At 44.7% G+C, this 15,988-nt stretch overlaps 1 protein-coding gene across 1 annotated transcript; it reads left to right on the top strand.

Annotated features, from left to right (window-relative positions):
• Positions 1 to 734: 734 nt before the first annotated feature.
• LOC128409127 (E3 ubiquitin-protein ligase TRIM17-like) lies at positions 735 to 7,061 on the top strand. Its single transcript, XM_053379363.1, has 7 exons — positions 735 to 1,177; positions 2,938 to 3,030; positions 3,572 to 3,706; positions 4,226 to 4,248; positions 5,181 to 5,299; positions 6,310 to 6,342; positions 6,728 to 7,061. Exons 1-7 carry the CDS (start codon positions 761 to 763, stop codon positions 6,745 to 6,747), a joined length of 840 nt encoding a protein of 279 aa, XP_053235338.1. The 5' UTR covers positions 735 to 760; the 3' UTR covers positions 6,748 to 7,061.
• The last annotated feature ends 8,927 nt before the right edge of the window (positions 7,062 to 15,988 follow it).

Here is a 15,988-nt window from a genome sequence, read left to right as displayed (position 1 = left end):
GGAATGCAAATGGCAAACGTATTAAAATACCACGCAAATATATATATATGAAGGAACAGAATTAAATTCAAAACCACTGAGCCCAGTGCATTGGAACTGCTAAAAAAGGCAAGAAAATAATAGAATTGTAGAATTGCAGAGTTGGAATGGACCCCAAGGGTCATCTAGTCCAACCCCCTACAATGTAGGAATGAAACCATTAAGTGGTCTGCCAAGACCACGGGCAATTTTGCAGCTGTCCATGGGGGAAAACACTGGGCAATTGCAGTTCAGGTTGCAGACATGGGTCCCTCCCAATCCTTCCTGGAGATTTTAGGAATGGAGCTAGGACCTTTGGTCCGCAAAGCATATGCTCTACCCATTGAGCAATGGACCCCATGGCTGTTCTGGCGAGGAGGAATCTGTCCCCGCTTTGTGATGAGATTTGCCTTTCCTAAATACTTGAGGAAGGGTGATCATCTTTCTTTCCAGGTGTAGGAGATGCATTTCTTTGATCCCACATATAAAACATAATAAAACGTCAAACATTAAAAAGTTCCCCATATAGGGAATTACAATGTCTTCTAAACGTTGTGTATTTCTTTCAACTCCTTGACATCTGATGGGAGGGCGTTGCACAGGGCAGGTCCCACTGCTGAGAATGTCCATGCGGATGGGGCAGGGCTTACATTTCCCATTTCAGATTAAAGTTCACAGGGATCCTGACTCTGCTCCATCTCTCTTCCAGGTGCGGCTGGTCCGTTAAAACAGGAGTGAAGTCATGGATGTGGACAAGTACAGGAAGAGGATCCAGAGTGAAGTCACCTGTTGCGTCTGCCTCAGTTACTTTACTCGTCCAGTAGAACTGGGCTGTGGGCACAACTTCTGCAAAACCTGCATCTTGAGGTGCTGGGAGGAGTCTGGTGAGAGGACCAGGTGCCCCGAGTGCAGAACGGTTGTAGAAAATGACTTCAAGCAAAACAGGCTTCTCGCAGATTTGGTTGGAATCGTCAGTGAGTGGGATTATGTTGCAGAGAGAGATGCTCAAAGGAGGCGCTCAAAATGTCAGAGGCACCAGAAGACCCTGGACCTCTTTTGCCGGGACAACGAAGCCCCCTTCTGTGGGGAGTGTGACACATCCCAAGGGCACAGCGGCCACAGGGTGGTTCCTGTGGAAGAAGCCTTCCAAGACTACAAGGTAAGAATGAACCATTCATAGGAATGGCTAGTATATATGATGGGAATTAAAATCATAGAATTGTAGACTTGGAAAAGATCCTGAGGATCATCTAGTCCAACCCACAACAATGCAGGAATATGCAGTAGTCCCATAAGGTTATTGAACCTACAACCTTGACAGTATATGCACCATGCTCTATCAAACTGAGACAGTTAGCTATCAAGTTTGAAGCCTGTCCGCAAACCACTGTTTCCTGAGTAAGGCTTTATCCCTCTGATCCTAGGTGTGTGAGATGCAGTTTGCTGTCAACTGACTCTGCACATGTTCAGGAGGCCTCTCATCTAATTATATTTTACACATCCTTGGAAAGATTCTGGCTTTTAGGGGACTATGGCTTGCTATGCCTTATATATATAGATGTGTATATTAGGTATGATTATGTAAAAAAAAAAATTTAAAAAAATAAGCTGACCTAGAAAGATTGAACGATGTTAAGTTGGCCTTTCTAGGGAAAATAAATGCAGCCAAAATGAGTGCACTTTGTAAACTGCCTTTCCTGTTTCAGAATCTCATAATACAAAGAGCAGAGCAAGCGTTGTAAGATTGGAAATAACTAATACATCAATTTATTTGGAATGGAAAGAAATGTATAATTGCTTTAGAAAGGCAAGCAAATAATAAAACCTAGAAGGATGATGCTTTGGGCATCTCAGAGTTTCTTGCTGTTATGAAGTGGGAGTTGTGCAGGAGTTGGCATACTGGCGTAAAGTTGAAGATAAACATTTTAGGCTCACAAAGACGATCCCATGAAAGCTGTTTTCAGAAAAATAATTATGGGTGTCAAAGGAGGGTAGGAAAAAGTATTGTGATGGGTCAGATCAAGAGGTGAAGATTTCCCCCCTTGGTTGTATTTCCATGTTAGCAAATCTATTTATATATACAGGTGCAGCCATTCAACAACAACAAGAAAAACATTAGAGACATACAACAACCCTGATTCTCCTCTTGCCAGCCCTAAACCACGCAAAGAACTCAAGATTCATGAGTTTTAAACCAGTTGTATTAATATAAGTATCACTGGTGCTTGATCTTAGGCTATTAGTGCAGGACCTGGTGTGTTGTTTCAGATGAGGAGGAGGGTGAAAGCAGATTTCAGATTTACAAGCAAAGTTCAGATCCACATGCTTGGATAAATATATGGTCAGTTTTTTACGAAGCAAGCCATATATTCCAACAGCTTTAACCAACCTCTCCCAGCCATGCTGCTGCTACAATCAACTAATCTCTAGAACTGCATAAAAAACAAAATCCTCAGGGACTAAGAAACTTCAAAACAATCCTTGACTGCAGAGTTGACATGAACTATTCTGCTCTCTGCATGTTATTATATCACATGTTAGAAACACTTTCTCAGCCACAATACCCACACTGTAGTATAGTAGCTTTTATTTGCATTAGTGGGCAATTTGTTTGAATGATAATTTAAAAAGAAGGAAATTCAACCTGTGAAAGAAAGAGAATGACATTTTCTGGAGAAGGGGCTTTCTGGGTCTTTTCTCAACATTTCTCCATAACACTCATCAGTTGCATCTGTCGTAGGCTCAATACTCTGGATGGCAGAAGCCGGCTCTGCAGTCTCAAAAACCGGGGAACAATAACAGAATTCAACTGTCCTCTCTCTTTTCTTTTCCTCTCTCTGTCTCAATGACGATTATGATGGTTATCTCCTAGATACCTCTCACCAGGACCCAAACGGGAACTTTGTCTTTTCTTTTCAGGATCAGCCCTACAGGTGCCTGGAGACCCTGAAGGAGGAGGAGGCAGAAAAACTGGCGTCTAACAGAACAGAAAAGAACAGTCACCGCCTGCTTGTAAGTGTCGCTCTTACTGGGAAGTAGGCAAATAATCAAAAGAACTAATGTGTGTGGGGGGGAGGAGATATAAAATTACATCCTGAAGCCATCAGGCAGCTCCACTCTTTTAGATGTCTACAGTGGTACCTCGGGTTAAGCACTTAATTCGTTCCGGAGGTCCGTTCTTAACCTGAAACTGTTCTTAACCTGAAGCACCACTTTAGCTAATGGGGCCTCCTGCTGCTGCCGCACTGCCAGAGCATGATTTCTGTTCTCATCCTGAAGCAAAGTTCTTAACCCAAGGTACTATTTCTGGGTTAGCGGAGTCTGTAACCTGAAGCGTATGTAACCTGAGGTACCACTGCATTTATTTGGGGACGCCTGTTCTGATGGGAAGGGAAATTTCCCTTTGCTTGAAAACGGATGCATCATCTGTGAAAATACAAAAATTCAGAAGCACCCGCCCTGTTCCCTTGTGTGAATTCTCAAACCCTCTTCATTCTGCAGAAAGAGTGGCAATGTTGCTAAAAGCCTGTTTTTCTTTCCATCTTTCATGCAGGAGCAACTAATGTCTGATAGGCAGAAGATGAAGGGTGAGTTTAGGCAGCTGCATTCGTTTCTGGATGGGCAGGAATACCAACTGCTGAAGCAGCTGGAAGAGGTGGAGAATGAGATTGAGAGGAAACTCATGCAGGTAGGACAGTGGCATAAGGAGCCCAAGCTTTACTCCAGGTCAAGGCCACAACCAGACCAGTCTCTGCCTCTGTCATTGTACAAAAAGTGACGTTGCTTGGTTTTGTGGAGCTGGTAGCTGGTTCTCTTATGTTAGGTGCAGGAGCATCTAAGAGAACAAGCAGAGAATGCTCACCTTAATGCAGACTAGAGATTTCTGTTACTTAACAATGATGGAATCAGATGTTTTCTGCTCTTGGCTGATGATGGGTCTGCTGCTGGCTCCCAAATTAGTGAAGTTGCTCTCCCAGCCTCCTTGTGAGCTTCCCAGAATCTGCTCTTGCCAAGAGGGGACTGGACTGGGTGGACCCTTGGTCTGATCCCTTACTGGTCCTCTTTTGTTCCTGCTCAGGGCTTCATTTAAGAGGCTGTGTTCTGATTTTATGACATTACCCTGGTTGGACTGAGGCATGGGGCGTGGGCTTTGATGTATGGCCAGTCGTGGATGCTGAGTTCTCTTCTTTTTCTCTTTCCCCTGCAGGATCATGGAAGCACTTCGCAGAGGTAAGCAGATCCCTCTTCTTTTCCTTTGCGCTTTGCTGTTCTGTGAAGGTGGGACTTTGTGACTTGCAACTTTTAACAAATCATTAGGGGCCCATTTTATCTGAGGTTCCTATTTTCACTTCAAAACTCCCCTCCCCTCAGTTTCTATCTTTTGATTCCTCCTGCTGTAATTCTGATTCTCTTTCCTTTTCCAAAACAGGGATGTATCTATGGCAGCATTTCAAGTTGCTATCTAAAATCTAAACAGTTTATTTCCCATTGGAGTAATGTTTTACATCTCCATCCTCTGTCCATCTCTGTCCTCTGGGACCGGGTGGCGCTGTGGGTTAAACCACAGAGCCTAGGACTTGCCGATCAGAAGGTCTGTGGTTCGAATCCCTGCGACGGGCTGAGCTCCCGTCACTCAGTCCCTGCTCCTGCCAACCCAGCAGTTCAAAAGCATGTCAAAGTGCAAGTAGATAAATAGGTACCGCTCCGGCGGGAAGGTAAACGACGTTTCCGTGCGCTGCTCTGGTTCGCCAGAAGCGGCTTAGTCATGCTGGCCACATAGACCCAGAAGCTGTACACCAGCTCCCTCAGACAATAAAGCGAGATGAGTGCCACAACCCCAGAGTCTGTCACAACTGGACCTAATGGTCAGGGGTCCCTTTACCTCTGTCCATAGTCTTGGGCTTCTTTGCTATTCATCTTAATGTGGGGTTCCCTGCTTGTATTAATTTTAGGTTTTGTTTTTCTTCCAACAAACCATTGTTCACACTTCTATTCCCTGCACTGCTTATTTCAATATTCCTTTCCTCTTATTTTTCACCTTGAATCTGTCCAACTGGTTTCTGAGACCTTTGTGATCCTCTCCCCTCTCCTCTTTTTGCTTCCTTTGGGAATTCTAGGTTGGAGAGCAAGTTGGTGTTTTTAAACCTTTTATTTCTCTACAGGCATGAGGAGAGATCGACATTTGGGAGTACCAACAATATCCCTTATGGATTGATGTGCAAATTCTGGAACTTCGGTCATATCAATACATTTCTGGCAAGTTCCTTTCAGCAGTTCAAAGGTAATAGCTACAAGAATTTCATGCTGGATATTGAACTGGTGCATATGTGGTTGAGGAAAAACTCAAGGTGTCCTCTGTAATGCTAGGAGACCAACAACATTGTGAAGGCCACAACTTTCCCTTCTCTGAAAATATGTTTATTCCTTCAGCAACAGTGTCCCACATGGAAATTTATGCAAAGACACTAGAAAAAACTCACACACTTCTGTGGCTAAAGCTTTGTATGACTTAAGGCCCACTGAAATCAGGTGTTTTCTTTGCAAGAATATTGTGGTGAATTTAATAATTTAATAATCAGTGTCGTAGTTTCAACGAAACTCTGTCACAACTCAAGTTTATCCAGGCCTTTGTCTCCAACACTTTAAGGCAATAACCTTAAGAGGCAGATTTTCAAAAGCAGATAGTAGTTATCCTTGTGTATGATGATGAGAGAGACAAAAGATCTCATAAACAGAAGTCAAATGTGATTATTTGGAAACAAGTGAAAAGACAAACAAGGTTCTGGAAACCGAGGAATGGTTAAGGGAGTTGGGTATGTTTAGCCTGGAATAATAATAATAATTTATTATTTATACCCCGCCCATCTGGCTGGGCTTCCCCTGCCACTCTGGGTGGCTTCCAACAAAATATTAATATACCGTAATACATCAAACATTAAAAGCTTCCCTAAACAGGGCTGCCTTCAGATGTCTTCTAAAAGTCTGGTAGTTGTTTTTCTCTTTGACATCTGATGGGAGGGCGTTCCACAGGGAGGGTGCCACTACCAAGAAGGAAAAGAGGAGACTGAGAGGACGATATGATAGCCATCTTCAAATATCTAAAGGGCATGTAAGATGGAGCAAGATTGTCTTCTCCTGCTCTGGAGGGTAGGACTCAAACCAATGGCTTCAGTTTACAAGAAAGGGGATTATGACTAAACAATGATATAAACCGACTCGTTTTGTGTGCTATAATATTCATTAACACCATGACGGTCTGATGCTTTATCTCTCTTGCTTTCCCTTTCACAGGCACTATAAGGTCAGGACTCTCTGTGCGGAAAGGTAAGCTGAGGAGTCTCAATCAATCAATCAATCATAGTTATTGCTCCCCTTCTTCTTCCTTGGCCGGTTGGCTGTTGGGAGAGAGAATGGTGGCTTCAAAGAGCTTTTGAAATAGGACAGAGGGCCAAAGCTGGGCTACTCTAGCAGTGAAGCCGAGGTGAGGCCCACAGTCCAGTCAGGAAAGGAACCCCCTTCCTCAATGATCCCTGGAGTGGATCTAAGCCAGTGGTGCCCAAAGCTTTTTCAAAGAGGGCCAGATCTGATGAAGTGAAGGGCTGTGGGGGCCAACCAGAGGGCAAACCAAAGATGTTGAGGTTTTTTAAGGGTTGGAGTTGTTGAGCTTCTTTTAGGATTGAAGTTGTGTTTTCTTTTTGTTTTTTTTAAGGATTTTACATCAGGAGATAAACTGCCACAGGGGCAATTAGGCCCCCAAAATGGACTTTGGGCATGCCTGACCTAAGCTCACGATGTCTATCCTCCTGGCTAATTCCTCTCTGGGTGACGCCAATACCCCTCCTCCTTCACAAAACCTGCCTTCCCTCCTGCCCATCCTTTGCGTGGGGCCAAAAACCTGCCTTGAGCTGCCTCTGGGGACACACCCCTTCAGAAAAAGAAGAGAAATGTGTAGAAAAGTAACTTCCAGTGTATTTCTTAATTTTTAAAATCAAAGGATCGTTTGTGTGTCTGTGTATCGATGCCATTAAATAGATGAGAACAAACTCTAAAATGTGTTGTTATTTTTCTTTGGTCTGGTGCCTGAGGCTAAATCAGGCATCCACCTACACTTCTGGACGCAGGGGTACATTTGGCAATCTAGGAAACCGCAGCAGGGACTACAAGTTGTCAATTTCACAAAACGGAAGCAATCAGTGTTAGAAAGTTTAGATACGCAAATTAATTTCCAAATGACACCTTAAACCTGTGTTACAGTCACCACAATGGAATGTCTGGGCACCATTTGGGGGGGCAATGCCATTTTTTATTATTTCTATTATGTACTGAAGTTCTCACACTGGGCCAGCAGGGGGATACTGTAGATAGTTCAGGTCCACATATGCAAATAGGGGATCGAAAGTGACGTTCAGTGATTGGATAGTTACAGAAAGTTGTTACAGTTACGTTGTACTGGAGCTCTATATAAGCAGGCTGGCCGAACCCTTCAGTTCAGTTCTGTTCTGTTCTGACCTGTGAATAAACAAGAGCTGTTTGGAGAATTGCTGTGTCGTCTGATATGTTCACCCACAACTTAACAATTTAATTTCTATACTGCTTTATATTTTAAACCAAAAAAAACCCCAACAACCTCAAAGCTGTTTACAACACACTGAAACATCAAAGGTAAACAATTCAGAATAAAACAAATTCAGGCTTCAAGGAGAATATTTCCGATCCTTCCCCATATTTATTTACCTAAACTTTATAGTGATACGGAAGGGGGGGCATGCCTTCCTCCACCCTTCCACCGGTCACCAGAGGGTCCGAGGCGATGACCTCGAGGGCACCCAGCCCCACGTGGACCCCTCAGCCCCCACACTGTTACACAAGCACCACACTCTACCCCAAGCCCCATAAATAAAGTGCCTTTTCCCTTTCCTACACCGATCCGCTATTACGGGCGAAATAAGCCCAAATTCTTATGCCTTTTCCCGCTCTATCTTTACTGTGGGTTGACCGTACCAAGCTGTATTCCCCATTCCTTTCAATGGCTGCGTTCTACCCAATCAGAACCATGCATTCGCTTTGCAGAGCTAGCTCAGCGAGCTCCTGCACGCCTCATTTAACCTCTTGACAAGCTGCTGACAGCTCCCCGCTGGGAGAACAATGGAACTGAAACTTGTGAACTCATAAAAGTGTCAACTCTTGCTACAATGTATCTATTTTGTTTCCGACTTCAATTATCGATATAAAATGGACTAAAAGGACTAAAAATCTTTAGAAATTTGTATAAAATCAACCACAACTCCAATTTCTTTGCTCTTGGTGCCAATCGGCTCAGTCTCTTCAAGACTCCATGACACCTCTCCTGCCTCCATGATCCCTCAAGCGAGGTGTCACGTACTCAGGAAGACCCTAATCTGGTCAAATCGCTCTGCCAAGCCTTTCCTCCGGGCAATGCCAGGTGGCAGACCATGCATACATGGACCATTGTCTTCTCATCACCGGTGCTCAGGAAGTGCTTATCTGTGCATATCTCCAGCTCTGCATATTCCCCCCTCCCTCTTCTAAATGCTAATCCGCTGTAACCCAACCTCTCTTCAATGTATTCATGATGTAATCCGTGTAACCCAACCTCTCTTTAATATATTCATGATGTAACTGGGATGTATTTTGCACTGTATTCTGGGACATGGAGGGAAGTTTTAAAAGTTCATGTCACCCCTTTCCCGCTGTTCAATCTCGCCTTGAACCTGTTGCGCAATAAACTTGGATCTTCTCCAGCTTGCTCCTGTCTCCGGCTGAGCTCATTTTCCTCCGCAGGGACCCGCGGACTTAGTCCGACGAGCTGGGTGGCAGAGCAGTCTCGCACCCAGATTTTACCGTAACAATAGAGTTGCCCCATAGTAGAAGAACTCTAGGAAGCCAGTGTAGCTTCTAGTGGTTAGAGTGTCGGGACTAGGACTGGGGAGATCAGGGTTCAAATCCTCGCTCAGTCTTGAAGCGCACCAGGTGACCTTGGAGTCAGTCACAGCCTCTTAACCTACCTCACAGGGTCGTTGTGGGAATTAACTGGGTGTGTACTTAGTGGAGAAAAGGGTGATATATAAATGCATTACGTAAGTTCTCCTGAATATCTAAGTAAGAAAGCTGGAGGGGCCAGCCAGTTTGAGACGTCAGTTGCAAAATTGGCATCCCAAAATCTCAGCATGGCAGCAATTGGACCTGCGCCAGTTGCAAAAAGCGCCTGGGGGTTTCTAACACTGGAAATGGGGTGATCACACAAACCCCCAGCCAGTGGCAAAATGCCTAGAACACCCTTTAAAAAATAAAAATAAAATAAAACCTGGCAACCCCTTGTCCACCCCCACATTATATTATGGAATGGCAAATTTCTGGACAACATTTATCCATATACTGTACACTAGTGTCCAAAATTGTGGAAACCTTTTGGAACATAGGTAAAGCTAAAGGACCCCTGGATGGTTAAGTCCAGTCAAAGGCGACTATGGGGTTGCGGCGCTCATCTCGCTTTCAGGGTGAGGGAGCTGATGTTTGTCCACAGACAGCTTTCCGGGTCATGTGGCCAGCAGGACTAAACCGCTTCTGACGCAACGGGACACCATGATGGAAGCCAGAGCGCAAGGAAACGCTGTTTACCTTCCTGCCGCAGTGGTACCTATTTATCTACTTGCACTGGTGTGCTTTTGAATTGCTTAGTTGGCAGGAGCTGGGACAGAGCAATGGGAGCTCACCCTATCGCGGGATTCAAACCGCCGACCTTCCGATCGGCAAGCCCAAGAGGCTCAGTGGTTTAGACCACAGCATTACCCGGCTGTCCCTACTAGAACATAGAGAGGACAGTGGAGAATGGTATTGCTGTTGTTGTTGTTTAGTCATTTAGTCGTGTCCGACTCTTCGTGACCCCATGGACCAGAGCACGCCAGGCACTTCTGTCTTCCACGGCCTCCCACAGTTTGGTCAAACTCATGCTGGTAGCTTCGAGAACACTGTCCCACCATCTTGTCCTCTGTCGTCCCCTTCTCCTTGCGCCCTCCATCTTTCCCAACATCAGGGTCTTTTCCAGGGAGTCTTCTCTTCTCATGAGGTGGCCAAAGTCTTGGAGCCTCAGCTTCAGGATCTGTCCTTCCAGTGAGCACTCAGGGCTGATTTCCTTCAGAATGGATAGGTTGGATCTTCTTGCAGTCCATGGGACTCTCAAGAGTCTCCTCCAGACCAGAATTCAAAAGCATCAATTCTTTGGCGATCAGCCTTCTTTATGGTCCAGCTCTCACTTCCATACATCACTACTGGGAAAACCAGTTACAGATAGGTAGCCGTGTTGGTCTGCCATAGTCAAAACAAAATTTTTTTTCCCCTTCCAGTAGCACCTTAAAGACCAACTAAGTTAGTTCTTGGTATGAGCTTTCGTGTGCATGCACACTATCTGAAGAAGTGTGCATGCACAAGAAAGCTAATCCCAAGAACTAACTTAGTTGGTCTTTAAGGTGCTACTGGAAGGAATTTTTTTTTTTGTTTTGACTGGGAAAACCATAACTTTAATTATACGGACCTTTGTTGGCAAGATGATGTCTCTGCTTTTTAAGATTACTCCAAAAAGAAAAAAAGTGGTGTTATGAGTCATCAAACCTCAGAGATCCACTCTTTCCAAAAGGTTTCCTGTCCTTTTTCGAAATGGGCTTTGTCATGATTAAACAATTTAAATGGCAAGTTCACAAGATAAGCACCTTGGAGCATTGCTTGCTCATAATATGTGCCATCTCTCCGCCCCCCCCCCCCGTGTGTTCGGACATCGCTGCAGGCAATCAAAACAGAATCCTCTTTAAATTCTTTTATTGCTGTGGTTTATAAAAATAAAACATCTGAGTGTTTCCCTTAAAAACAGATCCTTTAAAAAAACCCATTTAAATCAGCAATAGTCAAAAGGAAATAGGAAACCACTGCAAGCAGATGAAAACGTTAGTAGGATTTTAATCTCACTTGGAATGTAACAAATGGTATGGATAATATGGATTGATATAAAATGTATAATATGCAGTTTTAAATGTTAACGATAGGACCCATGAAGGGATGGGGGAAGAGTCCTGAGATTCAGAGTAATCTCTATATACGGAGATGTATTTGGACCGTTACAAAATTATATTTGTAAAATCAAATAAAAACGATTTAAAAAGGAAATAGAACACATGTGACTTGTGCGTGTCTGGATAGGCTTGTCTACACACAAATGTTTTAAGCAGGCGGCAAAAATAGCACCGTGAAGGAGCCTGTCCAATGTCAATATGAAGGCAGTTCCAAAGAGTGGATGCAGCCACGCCGAAATATCAGTTTCTTACAAGTACAGAAAAGCGTGTGGCACCTGTCGGAGCACCAGTTCTGCAGGTCAAAGGGGTTGATATGGTGCAGCTGCAGAACCAGCAAACCACCGACTTGCTCCGAAGCGACCGAACGCTCATTAACTTGCAGCCTGGAAACAGCAGACCACGATTTTGCAATGACGCCGGAAATCGGCGGAACTCCTCGCGCGGGGGCGTGTCCGTGTAAGAGCGTTCCAAGAGCCGCTGATTGGCTGCGGCGTGGAACGCGGTTGCCCCGCCCCTCAGTCTATCCATTCATAAAACGTCCTGCTTGTTAGCAGGACGGCCGCCTGTGAGTTTCGAAGCTGCCCGAGTTCTTGGCGCAGATTTTGATTTCGGGTCTTTCAGCGCCTCTTTTTTACTGCTGTGGCGTCTCCGGTGGCTTAGATCCAGCCGACCTCACCTTGCTCACCTCCGCCAGGTGAGGGGCTTTGCAATTGGCTGCTTTGGGTGGACTTCGGGGCGGGGGACCCCTCCTTTTGGGGAAAGGATGAGTCAGAAATCTGAAAAGCAAACCTACAAATATTTGAAGCGCTCGAGACTGAATGAACTAAGCTGGTTTGCTTCTCAGCTTTATTCGGTGCAGAGACTCATTATTCAAATAAGGCTGCTGCAATCCTTTTGGCAAACTCTGCGTTGAACTGAGTAAAGCTTGCTTCCGAGTAGACATATGTTGGATTGCATTGTAATTGTGCTCAATACTGTATAGGCCTATTTGCCAGCACGTTGCAGTTCTTTATTACAGTATATTATGGTAGTTCTTTATTATTATTACTATTATTTATACTTTTCAGATTCATACATTTCAATAATTTTAAAACCATTTTGACATTTCAAAACTTGACTTCCTTTCCCCTCTTTCTGCAGTTCCTTAAATTTATAATATCTTCGGCATATCCAAATTCATTTAATTTGCTCATTTATTCATCTTCTTTAAATATATACTCTTATGAAACTGCCGGTTATTACAATAATCCTGCCAACGTTCTTATCTATTCACAATTTATTCAATAAACCATTTCCACTATTTTATGAAAAGTTTATCTTGATTTTGATTTCTTATTCTTCTAGTAAGTTTCACCACTTCTGCATTTTCCATAAGTTTTTGTATCCATTCTTCCTTTGCTGGGATGACAACTTCTTTCCATTTTGGGGCAAGTAACATTCTTGCTGCTGAGTAAGTTTCTATACAGATTCTGTCCCTATAATTCCCAAGAGAAAAGCTTCTGGTTTTCTTATGAACGTTATTTTCAGACATTATGGTAGTTCTTACTTACGATCATAGAACTGTAGAGTTGGGACCACGAGGGACATCTAGTCCAACCCCCTGAAATGCAGGAATCTCAGTGGTCTGCTGTTCATGTTAGAGCCTGTGATTGTACCTCTTGTATGGGATATTCGTACTGCTTCTAAAGATTTAATAATAATAATTAATAATAATAATAATAATGGGCGGCTTCCAACAGAACACTAAAATACAATAACCTATTAAACATTAAAAGCTTCCCTAAACAGGGCTGCCTTCAGATGTCTTCTAAAAGTCTGGTAGTTGTTTTTCTCTTTGACATCTGGTGGGAGGGCGTTCCACAGGGTGGGTGCCACTATCGAGAAGGCCCTCTGCCTGGTTCCCTGTAACTTGGCTTCTCGCAGCGAGGGAACCGCCAGAAGGCCCTCAGCACCGGACCTCAGTGTCCGGGCAGAACGATTTTATCAGAATTTATATATGGCTTATTTGGCAAAAGAAAACAACAGTGCCTTAAAGCCGTTTATTGTAACATGTTCCCTAATTTATTATCTAGGCCAGGAGGTGTGTTCCATTAACAATGCCCTGTTTCAGATTAAAGTTCACAGTGACCATAAACCTGCACCTCTTTTCAAGCTGTGGTTCTTTCTGAAGGAGGAAACGTAAAGTAAAGTATTGCACTTGGGCAAAAAAATGAGAGGCACAAATACAAGATGGGTGACACCTGGCTTGAGAGCAGTACATGTGAAAAGGATCTAGGAGTCTTGGTTGACCACAAACTTGACATGAGCCAACAGTGTGACGCGGCAGCTAAAAAAGGCAATGCAATTCTGGGCTGCATCAATAGGAGTATAGCATCTAGATCAAGGGAAGTAATAGTGCCACTGTATTCTGCTCTGGTCAGACCTCACCTGGAGTACTGTGTCCAGTTCTGGGCACCACAGTTCAAGAAGGACACTGACAAACTGGAATGTGTCCAGAGGAGGGCAACCAAAATGGTCAAAGGCCTGGAAACGATGCCTTATGAGGAACGGCTAAGGGAGCTGGGCATGTTTAGCCTGGAGAAGAGGAGGCTAAGGGGTGATATGATAGCCATGTTCAAATATATAAAAGGATGTCACATAGAGGAGGGAGAAAGGTTGTTTTCTGCTGCTCCAGAGAAGCAGACACGGAGCTATGGATCCAAACTACAAGAAAGAAGATTCCACCTAAACATTAGGAAGAACTTCCTGACAGTAAGAGCTGTTCGACAGTGGAATTTGCTGCCAAGGAGTGTGGTGGAGTCTCCTTCTTTGGAGGTCTTTAAGCAGAGGCTTGACAACCATATGTCAGGAGTGCTTTGATGGTGTTTCCTGCTTGGCAGGGGGTTGGACTCGATGGCCCTTGTGGTCTCTTCCAACTCTATGATTCTATGATTCTACGTCTCTCTTTTAACAGGAGTGAAGCCATGGCTGATGAGAAACGCAGGAAGGCATTTCAGCAAGAGGTCACCTGCCCCATCTGCCTCTGCTACTATACCAGCCCGGTGGTTCTAGACTGTGGGCATTGCTTCTGCCGTATGTGCATCGTGAGATGCTGGGAGGAGCCGGGCAGAGATTCCAGGTGCCCCGAGTGCAGAAGCACCGTTGCCAGGAACTTGAAGGTGAGCAGAAACATCTCCAACTTTGTTAAGATGCTCAGGGACTGGGACGCTTCCGCAGAGAGAGAGGCCCGAAAAAGGAGGTCAGAATGCCAGAGGCACCAGCAGCCCTTGGATCTGTTCTGCGAGGATGACTGCGTCCCCTTCTGCGGAGATTGTGCCGGACCCCAAGAGCACAGGGGCCACAGAGTGGTCTCCGCGGAAGAAGCCGTCCAAGTATACAAGGTAAGAATGAGCGGTGGATGGGAGTGGCCCCTTCAGGGTTCAATGCTGCTCATAAATCTGTTCAGTGGCATAAAGACTTGGGAGACTGCAAATATCAATTTGGGAGCAAGCATCCAATTCTCTTTCTCTCTCTAGATCAGGTGAGGGGAATCTTATGCCCTCCTGATGCTGAGAGCCAGTGTGGTGTAGTGGTTACAGCAGGTATAGGCAAACTCCGGCCCTCCAGATATTTGGGACTACAATTCCCATCATCCCTGACCACTGGTCCTGTTAGCTAGGGATGATGGGAATTGCAGTGCCAAACATCTGGAGGGCCGGAGTTTGCCTATGCCTGGGTTAGAGTATCAGAGTAGGAGACCAGGGTTCAAATTTGCACTGAGCCTTGACGCTCACTGGGTGACCTTGGGCCACTCACTGCCTCTCAGCCTAACCTACCTTGCAGGCTGGTTGGGAGGATTACATGAGGAGGAAAAAACCATGGACGCCACCTTCCATCTCCCTGGAGAAAAGGGTGGGATAATGAATACAGCGGTACCTCAGGTTAAGTACTTAATTCATTCCAGAGGTCCGTTCTTAACCTGAAACTGTTCTTAACCTGAAGCACCACTTTAGCTAATGGGGCCTCCTGCTGCTGCCGCGCTGCCAGAGCACGATTTCTGTTCTCATCCTGAAGCAAAGTTCTTAAGCTGAAGCACTATTTCTGGCTTAGCGGAGTCTGTAACCTGAAGCGTATGTAACCTGAGGTACCACTGTAAACAAATACATGACACTACAACTCCCATCAGCCCCAGCAAGCATGGGGAATGGGAGTTTGAATCATTGGCCCCTGGAGGTTGTGAAGCGCCCTGAGATCTCCTGTTGAAGGACTGTATCTAAATCTAATGATGATTAACAACAATGAAAGCTAAGAGCAAAGGGTCCCCCACACCTGCTCTGCGTGACTGCTTTGATGGGCCTGTGCAATGGAAAACTCAAGAAAGCCCTTTTCCTTTCCTTCCAGGAACAGATCAGCAGCTGCCTGGAGACTTTGAAGGAAGAGAGAGAAACACTTCTGGTCTATAAAACAGAAACAGAAACGGAAAGGCAGCACCTGATCGTCAGTATCGCCAGGACTGGGAAATGAATGAGTTCTAGAAGCAATATTTTTTGGGAGGGGTGGGGTGGGGAGTTGAATATTAAATACATCCCACCAAATGTCAAAGAGAACAACAACTACCAGACTTTTAGAAGTCATCTGAAGGCAGCCCTGTTTAGGGAAGCTTTTAATGTTTGATGCATTACTGTATTTTAATATTTTGTTGGAAGCCGCCCAGAGTGGCTGGGGAAGCCCAGCCAGATGGGCGGGGTATAAATAAATTATTATTATTATTATTATTTATTATTATTATTATTTATTATTATTATACAAAGGATCTGGAGCCATTTTTCCTGGAACAGATTATAAGGTAAAGGTAAAGGGACCCCTGACCATTAGGTCCAGTCGTGACCGACTCTGGGGTTGCGACG

This window comes from Podarcis raffonei, chromosome 2 (assembly GCF_027172205.1).
Source record: "Podarcis raffonei isolate rPodRaf1 chromosome 2, rPodRaf1.pri, whole genome shotgun sequence".
NCBI classification, from domain to species: Eukaryota; Metazoa; Chordata; class Lepidosauria; order Squamata; family Lacertidae; genus Podarcis; species Podarcis raffonei.
Note: the sequence above shows the minus strand (reverse complement) of the source record. Positions and strands in the feature narration are given on the sequence as shown.

Bases quoted from the DNA above. Each gene is read 5' to 3' on its own strand.
- LOC128409127 (XM_053379363.1), top strand. From the start codon at position 761: ATGGATGTGGACAAGTACAGGAAGAGGATCCAGAGTGAAGTCACCTGT. The intron at 1,178-2,937 runs GTAAGAATGAAC...TTTTCTTTTCAG, and splicing joins AAGCCTTCCAAGACTACAAG to GATCAGCCCTACAGGTGCCT. The intron at 5,300-6,309 runs GTAATAGCTACA...TCCCTTTCACAG, and splicing joins TTCCTTTCAGCAGTTCAAAG to GCACTATAAGGTCAGGACTC.